At 40.2% G+C, this 10,871-nt stretch overlaps 1 protein-coding gene across 1 annotated transcript; it reads left to right on the top strand.

Annotated features, from left to right (window-relative positions):
• Positions 1-1,026: 1,026 nt before the first annotated feature.
• LOC121467007 lies at positions 1,027-1,536 on the top strand. The gene is made up of 2 exons (XM_041707809.1): positions 1,027-1,217; positions 1,282-1,536. The coding sequence occupies exons 1-2, from the start codon at positions 1,119-1,121 to the stop codon at positions 1,534-1,536; spliced, it is 354 nt and encodes a 117-aa protein (XP_041563743.1). The 5' UTR covers positions 1,027-1,118.
• Positions 1,537-10,871: the final 9,335 nt, after the last annotated feature.

The raw sequence follows: 10,871 nt of genomic DNA, 5'->3' as shown, positions 1-10,871 counted from the left end.
TATTATTCATTATGTGTCACTATATATAACTATAACTTACATACTACTAACTTAATATTTAATATTCACGGTCAGTCGCTTATACCTATAACCTTACATATTATTCTTCAACAATTGTATCGTACACCTAAGTGTGTACGTTACAAAATTTAGCTCCGAAAATTGTAGTCTGCCTCCGACTCTTAAAATTTCATGTAAGGGTGCTTATTTACTCTTGGAGTCTATCTCCTTTTTCCTTTCAATTTTTCGACTTCTTCTGGAAATTCTTTAAGCTGATGTAGCTTAAAATTTTTTATTTCCACTCGTTCCAATTCTTCTAGTGATAAATTATTTGATCCTAACAAGATTTCTTTTTACATCGATCTAAGATTCTCAGTACATAAGCCATTACTTTAATCAATTTTCCCATGTTGCTGAATTAATTTTTCATATCATGCAGAACGTTTTCCTGTTTTACCATGCTTAAATTTTGTAGTACTGTCTCCTCCTCTTCCAAGGACCAGTCTTTCTTTTCTTTTTAAGCCATTTCGGTCCTTTCCACCAAAGTTCAGACTTTCCAAGCTTGTCTAATTGCATATCTCTCGTTCCTAAAGCAGCAGGATTTTCCTTTGACCCAATGAGTATCCATGCAGTCGTTAATGCCAATTACTTGTTTTATTGTCTTTATTTCTCAAACTTTTTATCAAACTTAACGCAATTATTGAATCACTCCAAGCTAAGACATCAGCTTTCGTCGCTATGGTCGCAGTAACTAGATTCTACAATTTTGCTGGTATATGTGCGGCACACAATTCCAATTTTGGTAGAGTTTTTCAGTTTTTTGATGGATTAACTTTTGTTTTGCTTTTTTGTGCTACTATGGTAATCCCACTTGATGTATTCCCATATACTTATGAGGCAAACGACGCTTCTGCAAACCCATGTATTTCTATAGGTTCATTTTCCGATCCTCCTAGTTCGTCGTGGAATCCTAACGTTCTCTATTGCTTTTAATTTTGAATTCAAATTTATCCATTCACAAGCAACTTTTTCATCCAGAAATTCATCCCATCCAACTTCAGATATCCACAGCTTTTGGATAAATAATGTTTGCTAAATGAAGACGAAAAGACCAAATAATGGATATTTCATCTGTTTCGAAGTGTCCCAAACGCACCGTGGGATTAACCTTGCCAGAAGCTGAAGAGAGCATCGATGTCAAGCAGTTTATTCAGTTAGTAAGTTTAAGAACAAGTATTTCAGCTGGATGCACCGCTATTAAAGATGTATTTCCTTTTTTAGATACCGGAAGCCCAACAAGTTCATTGGAAAGTCCCGTACCTAAATACAAATCATCAATTAAGAAGAAGTCCTTTTCGTGGAATTGGTGGATCATCAATACCTATGCATGGAAAAACATCGTGTTCAATTTTGTTCGAGGATAAGTATTATGAATTAGGAGTTTATGACAATCCCAATCTTATCTCGCCTACAGCGCTCCTACTTGGTAGAGCCCTGTTCAATTACTCAATAATTTACTTTTTTGAAAAGAAATAATTGAAAACGTGAATGGAACGTATAATTTCTGTAAAAAATCGTATTGCTTTTGTTAATGAATCATTCTGTACATCCTTGCTAATTAATATGAATAAAAAGTTACCCTTAGATAAAACGCAAGCCCTAAAGCTTAATTCGGGTTCTGTAAGCCCGAATGCACCCTTGGTTCCTGATTAATCCCTGGCTGAATGGCTTTCTGAGATGAACAGGATTTGTGGATCTATGGCTACTGACCTTGATTATGTGAATATAGGCAGCGATTTTTCTTCAGCTGAGACATGCAGTGATATCTATCAGCCTCAATACTTGGATAAGATACCTAATGCATACAGTTAACCGGTACAGAACCCTTTCATAATAGGCCGAGAAGATTGTCATACTTAGAGAGAGGCATTGGTGATACAACCGTTGCCGAGTTGTTAGCCTGTAACATAGTTCTTGTCAAGAAAAAGAATTGGGAAATCAGAATCTGCATCGAATATGGAGGGGTAAAAGAATGACAGTTAGTAATAACTTTCCGTCCCCACTAATCGAAGACCGTCTATCTTGAAGGTAAAAAGTATTTTCAGTTGTCGACTGAAAAGTGTATTTCATCAAATCGGTATGGAAGCTGAGTCAGTAAAATACACCACATTTATTACGCCTGACGGGCTCTTCGAGTACCTGCGTATGCCAATGGGTCTGAAAAATGGGCCTGCTGTGTTTCAGCGATTTATTTCCAACGTACTCCATGAAACTATACGTAAACGTGAGGCTTATGATTATATATAAAGATGACATTATTCTAGCGGCACCTTGTTTTACTTTTCAAATCTTGAAATCAACTACAAGAAAATTAAATTTCTAAAGAACTACGTTGACTATTTAGGATACAATGTCTGTACTATCATTTGTACCTACAAACGAAGCACACATACAAGCCATTCGTAAATACCCTACACCCCTTAACTACAAGTACCTCCATTCTAGTTTAGGTCTGTTTTCATACTTTCGTAAGTTTTGCTAAGCCGTAATCTGATTTGCTTAAAAATAGAGGACCGTTTCCGAAGAAACAACTGGAAAAATAAGATTTTACTAGTTTAAAGAAAGCCTTGTCAAGCCCGCCTGTCCTTAAGATGCGAGCTCTCACGTGCTTAGAGCCATAATGATGCAACGCCAAAATGATGGAAATTTGTACCCAAGCAACTGCCGTTAAATCCCGTTTAGTTTTGAACTTTAGACCCCACGTCGATACTTTGAGTCGGCAAACGGAATAATTAGATCCCGCGATAGATAAAGTTTGAAAGTGAAAGTGGAAGAGTCGTTTGGGGGGTCACGCCAAAGGTTCTCATGGACGCCGGGAGAGAGAGTGATGTCGGAGTTGATCGCGTCGTATCTTGCTCCGGAGTTAAGAATCAAACGGGCTGGACGTTGGGGCGAGGCCAAGCCAGGCAAACGATTTCACGAGAGTGGAAACGTTGGGTGATGTCACTGGTCCCTTCCGTGATTGGGGCGCACAAGTCGTTTTCCGTGTGTCGGAGACCAGACGGGCCGGGTGTCCGCGTACCGGTCGCATGCACTACGACGAGGGAAACTGGGGTACTAGACCAGACGGGACGGGTGTCCGCGTACAGGTCACAAATACTACGAGGAGGGAAGCTAGGATTCTAAACCAGACGGGCCGGGTGTCCGCGTACAGGTCACAAATACTACGAGGGGGGAAGATTGGGTACTTGGCCAGACGGGTTGGGTGTCCGCGTACAGGTCACATATACTACGAGGGGGGAAGCTAGGGTACTTGACCAGACGTGTCGGGTGTCCGCGTACAGATCGCATGCACTACGAGGAAAGAAGCTACTGATAGACTACGAATAAAAATCACAAATGAGGGTTTTCACTTTCACTTTTTTTCTTTATTTTTTGCTAGATTGTTTTATTTATCTAATACCGTCTTTCCTTAACGGAGCGGAATATTATGTACACTAACCTCGGAACGCTGATCAGCCTACTTATTCACTTTCCGCGTGCCGTCGCGCGACCGTGTTGTGTTACTTCGGATTACACGAAAAATTACTGCCGGAGACACGTCTGTCCCGTCTTACTATTCCGACACAAGAGACCGCCAACTCGATCATTGTACGACCACCTTCCCCACGCTCCCTTTTTCTTGCGTTCGGGAATCCTGGTATATTCCTTACTTTCTAGTATTTTCTATTAACTCGCTAAATATAGGCTAGCATTGCCACTCGGGTTTTGAACTTAACTATGACTTACTATTCGGTTACAACTTAATATTTATTATCCATAACACGTCGCTTACAACTATAATCTTACATACTACTAACTTAATATTTATTATTCATGATAAGTCGCTTACACCTATAACCTTTCATACTATCAACCATTGTATCGTACACCGTCTAAGTGTGTACGTTACAACGGATTTACGGATTTGGAATAGTAAAGGATCGAAGCACGGTTGCATCGCATAAAAGAAACAAGCAAGTTGGTACATCGGAACATGAAAAAAGCAGCACAAGATCAAGCCAGAAAGTACAACCTACGGAAAAGAGGCTGGAGACCCAAAGTAGGAGATCTCGTATGGGAACGACAACATCCATTATCAAAGGCAGCTATTGGGTTTGCAGCCAAGTTAGCACCGAAATACGAGGGCCCATTCAAAGTGACTGGCCCACCGTCACAACAACTAATAAAACTAAGTACAACGACATTATTCAAACGCGCGATTAAAGCCAACAGCACCCGGTCACACTTATTCGATGAAGTTATTGATCGCCGATAATCATCGCCCAATAACTCGATTACCCAAAGCGTGATTATCGTCATCGTCCGATCTGATCACACTAACCGTCGCCTATATAGGCGGAGCCATAGCCCCAGACCAGGCACTTGCGTTCCGACGAGCTTCGAGGAAACATCACCCAGGAGGAATATCCGGGTAAGTGTTCTGGTAGAATGTCTTGGTAGCGGTGGTGGATCCGTAAGAGTTCGACTTTAAGTCAGCTCTACGACCTGGAGAGGATCACCGACGCCCGGTGCGGTTTTGGAATACGCACCCAAGACAGGTCGTGATCACTGAGCCCGTCACGGTTTGCGTAATTCCGGCCCATATCAGTGAGTTCCTCCCAGAAGTCACGTTTCCGACTTCCACCCGGAAACGATACGTAATAAACGGCAGGACAAAATTAAGATGCCCGGCATCTCTTCTGGTATATCAAGTGTTAGTCTTACAATTAGAAAATGCGCTGTTGTCAAAATCTCTTCAAGATTATTTTCGTCATCAATCGAATACAACGGCCTGGAATTCAATGTCTTCAATTTCTGCTAATAATGTGCTCATTTCTTCCTAAGTAATTGTGCTGTCTCCTATGACTCGTTTTAAATGATGTTTTACCGAAATTCCTCCAAAGTGAGGACTTGCCGGGGGTATAAATTGCCATTGTATGCTAGGGTCGGATTTATACACTTTCATTTAATTGTTTCTATAAGGACAATATTTAATTTTTTTTAACAAAGTTAGTACCATTGTCAGAATATATAGTCTGCATCGTCCTTTTCTTGCTACGTATCGTTTTAGGGCTGCCATAAAAGCTTCATTAGTAAGATCACTTACTGCTTCTAAGTGAACGGCTTTTGTACTCATACATACAAAAACGGCGATGTATCGTTTTTACGATTTTTGTCCTCTTCCATTTGAAACTATCATATTAATAGGTCCGGCGTAGTCTACTCGTGAATGCGTAAATGGTTGTGATGTAGTAGCTCTTTGATCCGGAATCTGCCCCATTAATTGCAGTGCACATTGCTGTCGAAATCTGGTACACCGTACACAATGATGCACGACGGTTTTAATTGTATTATATTTTTTAAACACATTATCCACAACATTGAATTGTTTATTATAATTGGATAAAAATTAGCTCCGAAAATTGCAGTCTGCCTACGACTCTTAAAATTTCATTATTATCTAAAAATGGATGTAAGGGTGCTTATTTACTCTTGGAGTCTATCTCCTTTTTTCCTTTCAATTTTTCGACTTCTTCTGGAAATTCTTTAAGCTGATGTAGCTTAAAATTTTTTATTTCCACTCGTTCCAATTCTTCTAGTGATAAATTATTTGATCCTAACAAGATTTCTTTTTACATCGATCTAAGAATCTCAGTACATAAGCCATTACTTTAATCAATTTTCCCATGTTGCTGAATTAATTTTTCATATCATGCAGAACGTTTTCCTGTTTTACCATGCTTAAATTTTGTAGTACTGTCTCCTCCTCTTCCAAGGGCCAGTCTTTCTTTTCTTTTTAAGCCATTTCGGTCCTTTCCACCAAAGTTCAGACTTTCCAAGCTTGTCTAATTGCATATCTCTCGTTCCTAAAGCAGCAGAATTTTCCTTTGACCCAATGAGTATCCATGCAGTCGTTAATGCCAATTACTTGTTTTATTGTCTTTATTTCTCAAACTTTTTATCAAACTTAACGCAATTGTTGAATCACTCCAAGCTAAGACATCAGTTTTCGTCGCTATGGTCGCAGTAACTAGATTCTACAATTTTGCTGGTATATGTGCGGCACACAATTCCAATTTTGGTAGAGTTTTTCAGTTTTTTGATGGATTAACTTTTGTTTTGCTTTTTTGTGCTACTATGGTAATCCCACTTGATGTATTCCCATATACTTATGAGGCAAACGACGCGTCTGCAAACCCATGTATTTCTATAGGTTCATTTTCCGATCCTCCTAGTTCGTCGTGGAATCCTAACGTTCTCTATTGCTTTTAATTTTGCATTCAAATTTATCCATTCACAAGCAACTTTTTCATCCAGAAATTCATCCCATCCAACTTCAGATATCCACAGCTTTTGGATAAATAATGTTTGCTAAATGAAGACGAAAAGACCAAATAATGGATATTTTATCTGTTTCGAAGTGTCCCAAACGCACCGTGGGATTAACCTTGCCAGAAGCTGAAGAGAGCATCGATGTCAAGCAGTTTATTCAGTTAGTAAGTTTAAGAGCAAGTATTTCAGCTGGATGCACCGATATTAAAGATGTATTTCCTTTTTTAGATACCGGAAGCCCAACAAGTTCATTGGAAAGTCCCGTACCTAAATACAAATCATCAATTAAGAAGAAGTCCTTTTCGTGGAATTGGTGGATCATCAATACCTATGCATGGAAAAACATAGTGTTCAATTTTGTTCGAGGATAAGTATTATGAATTAGGAGTTTATGACAATCCCAATCTTATCTTGCCTACAGCACTCCTACTTGGTAGAGTCCCTGTTCAATTACTCAATAATTTACTTTTTGAAAAGAAATAATTGAAAACGTGAATGGAACGTATAATTTCTGTAAAAAATCGTATTGCTTTTGTTAATGAATCATTCTGTACATCCTTGCTAATTAATATGAATAAAAAGTTACCCTTATATAAATCGCAAGCCCTTAAGCTAAGTTCGGGTTCTGTAAACCTGAATGCACCCTTCGTTCCTGATTAATCCCTGGCTGAATAGCTTTCTGAGATAAACAGGATTTGTGGATCTATGGCTACTGACCTTGATTATGTGAATATAGGCAGCAGATTGTCATACTAAGAGAGAGGCATTGGTGATACAACCGTTGCCGAGTTGTTAGCCTGTAACATAGTTCTTGTCAAGAAAAAGAATTGGGAAATAAGAATCTGCATCGATTATGGAGGGTTAAAAGAATGACAGTTAGTGATAACTTTCCGTCCCCACTAATCGAAGACCGTCTATTTTGAAGGTAAAAAGTATTTTCAGTTGTCGACTGAAAAGTGTATTTCATCAAAACGGTATGGAAGCTGAGTCAGTAAAATACACCACATTTATTACGCCTGACGGGCTCTTCGAGTACCTGCGTATGCCAATGGGTCTGAAAAATGGGCCTGCTGTGTTTCAGCGATTTATTTCCAACGTACTCCATAAAATTATACGTAAACGTGAGGCTTATGATTGTATATGTAGATGACATTATTCTAGCGGCACCTTATTTTACTTTTCAAATCTTGAAATCAACTACAAGAAAATTAAATTTCTAAAGAACTGCGTTGACTATTTAGGATACAATGTCTGTACAATCATTTGTACCTACAAACGAAGCACACATACAAGCCATTCGTAAATACCCTACACCCCTTAACTACAAGTACCTCCATTCTAGTTTAGGTCTGTTTTCATACTTTCGTAAGTATTGCTAAGCCGTAATCTGATTTGCTTAAAAATATAGGACCGTTTCCGAAGAAACAACTGGAAAAATAAGATTTTACTAGTTTAAAGAAAGCCTTGTCAAGCCCGCCTGTCCTTAAGATGCGAGCTCTCACGTGCTTAGAGCCATAATGATGCAACGCCAAAATGATGGAAATTTGTATCCAAGCAACTGCCGTTAAATCCCGTTTAGTTTTGAACTTTAGACCCCACGTCGATACTTTGAGTCGACAAACGGAATAATTAGATCCCGCGATAGATAAAGTTTGAAAGTGAAAGTGAAAGAGTCGTTTGGGGGGTCACGCCAAAGGTTCTCATGGACGCCGGGAGAGAGAGTGATGTCGGAGTTGATCGCGTCGTATCTTGCTCCGGAGTTAAAAAATCCAACGGGCTGGACGTTGGGGCGAGGCCAAGCCAGGCAAACGATTTTACGAGAGTGGAAACGTTGGGTGATGTCACTGGTCCCTTCCGTGATTGGGGCGCACAAGTCGTTTTCCGTGTGTCGGAGACCAGACGGGCCGGGTGTCCGCGTACCGGTCGCATGCACTACGACGAGGGAAACTGGGGTACTAGACCAGACGGGACGGGTGTCCGCGTACAGGTCACAAATACTACGAGTAGGGAAGCTAGGATTCTAAACCAGACGGGCCGGGTGTCCGCGTACAGGTCACAAATACTACGAGGGGGGAAGCTTGGGTACTTGGCCAGACGGGTTGGGTGTCCGTGTACAGGTCACATACACTACGAGGGGGGAAGCTAGGGTACTTGACCAGACGTGTCGGGTGTCCGCGTACAGATCGCATGCACTACGAGGAAAGAAGCTACTGATAGACTACGAATAAAAATCACAAACGAGGGTTTTCACTTTCACTTCTTTTCTTTATTTTTTGCTAGATTGTTTTATTTATCTAATACAGTCTTTCCTTAACGGAGCGGAATATTATGTACACTAACCTCGGAACGCTGATCAGCCCACTTATTCACTTTCCGCGTGCCGTCGCGCGACCGTGTTGTGTTACTTCGGATTACACGAAAAATTACTGCCGGAGACACGTCTGTCCCGTCTTACTATTCCGACACAAGAGACCGCCAACTCGATCGTTGTACGACCACCTTCCCCACGCTCCCTTTTTCTTGCGTTCGGGAATTCTGGTATATTCCTTACTTTCTAGTATTTTCTATTAACTCGCTAAATATAGGCTAGCATTGCCACTCGGGTTTTGAACTTAACTATGACTTACTATTCGGTTACAACTTAATATTTATTATCCATAACACGTCGCTTACAACTATAATCTTACATACTACTAACTTAATATTTATTATTCATGATAAGTCGCTTACACCTATAACCTTTCATACTATCAATCATTGTATCGTACACCGTCTAAGTGTGTACGTTACAACGGATTTACGGATTTGGAATAGTAAAGGATCGAAGCACGGTTGCATCGCATAAAAGAAACAAGCAAGTTGGTACATCGGAACATGAAAAAAGCAGCACAAGATCAAGCCAGAAAGTACAACCTACGGAAAAGAGGCTGGAGACCCAAAGTAGGAGATCTCGTATGGGAACGACAACATCCATTATCAAAGGCAGCTATTAGGTTTGCAGCCAAGTTAGCACCGAAATACGAGGGCCCATTCAAAGTGACTGGCCCACCGTCACAACAACTAATAAAACTAAGTACAACGACATTATTCAAACGCGCGATTAAAGCCAACAGCACCCGGTCACACTTATTCGATGAAGTTATCATCGCCCAATAACTCGATTACCCAAAGTGTGATTATCGTCATCGTCCGATCTGGTCACACTAACCGTCGCCTATATAGGCGGAGACATGCCCCAGACCAGGCACTTGCGTTCCGACGAGCTTCGAGGAAACATCACCCAGGAGGAATATCCGGGTAAGTGTTCTGGTAGAATGTCTTGGTAGCGGTGGTGGATCCGTAAGAGTTCGACTTTAAGTCAGCTCTACGACCTGGAGACCGACGCCCGGTGCGGTTTTGGAATACGCACCCAAGACAGGTCGTGATCACTGAGCCCGTCACGGTTTGCGTAATTCCGGCCCATATCAGTGAGTTCCTCCCAGAAGTCACGTTTCCGGCTTCCACCCGGAAACGATACGTAATAAACGGCAGGACAAAATTAAGATGCCCGGCATCTCTTCTGGTATATCAAGTGTTAGTCTTACAATTAGAAAATGCGCTGTTGTCAAAATCTCTTCAAGATTATTTTCGTCATCAATCGAATACAACGGCCTGGAATTCAATGTCTTCAATTTCTGCTAATAATGTGCTCATTTCTTCCTAAGTAATTGTGCTGTCCCCTATGACTCGTTTTAAATGATGTTTTACCGAAATTCCTCCAAAGTGAGGACTTGCCGGGGGAATAAATTGCCATTGTATGCTAGGGTCGGATTTATACACTTTCATTTAATTGCTTCTATAAGGACAATATTTAATTTTTTTTAACAAAGTTAGTACCATTGTCAGAATATATATGTCTGCATCGTCCTTTTCTTGCTACGTATCTATTTAGGGCTGCTATAAAAGCTTCATTAGTAAGATCACTTACTGCTTCTAAGTGAACGGCTTTTGTGCTCATACATACAAAAACGGCGATGTATCGTTTTTACGATTTTGTCCTCTTCCTTTTGAAACTATCATATTAATAGGTCCGGCGTAGTCTACTCGTGAATGCGTAAATGGTTGTGATGTAGTAGCTCTTTGATCCGGAATCTGCCCCATTAATTGCAGTGCACATTGCTGTCGAAATCTGGTACACCGTACACAATGATGCACGACGGTTTTAATTGTATTATATTTTTTAAAAACATTATCCACAACATTGAATTGTTTTTTATAATTGGATTAAAATTGAGCTCCGAAAATTGTAGTCTGCCTCTGACTCTTAAAATTTCATTATTATCTAAAAATGGATGTAAGGGTGCTTATTTACTCTTGGAGTCTATCTCCTTTTTTCCTTTCAATTTTTCGACTTCTTCTGGAAATTCTCAAAGCTGATGTAGCTTAAAATTTTTTATTTCCACTCGTTCCAATTCTTCTAGTGATAAATTATTTGATCCTAACAAGATTTCTCTTTA

Source organism: Drosophila elegans, unplaced genomic scaffold, assembly GCF_018152505.1.
Source record: "Drosophila elegans isolate 14027-0461.03 unplaced genomic scaffold, ASM1815250v1 contig_184, whole genome shotgun sequence".
NCBI lineage: Eukaryota > Metazoa > Arthropoda > Insecta > Diptera > Drosophilidae > Drosophila > Drosophila elegans.
Note: the sequence above shows the minus strand (reverse complement) of the source record. Positions and strands in the feature narration are given on the sequence as shown.

Excerpts from the sequence above, each read along its gene's own strand:
- LOC121467007 (XM_041707809.1), top strand. The coding sequence starts at position 1,119 with ATGGATATTTCATCTGTTTCGAAGTGTCCCAAACGCACCGTGGGATTA. Across the intron at positions 1,218-1,281 it reads TCAAGCAGTTTATTCAGTTA|ATACCGGAAGCCCAACAAGT; the intron begins GTAAGTTTAAGA and ends TTCCTTTTTTAG.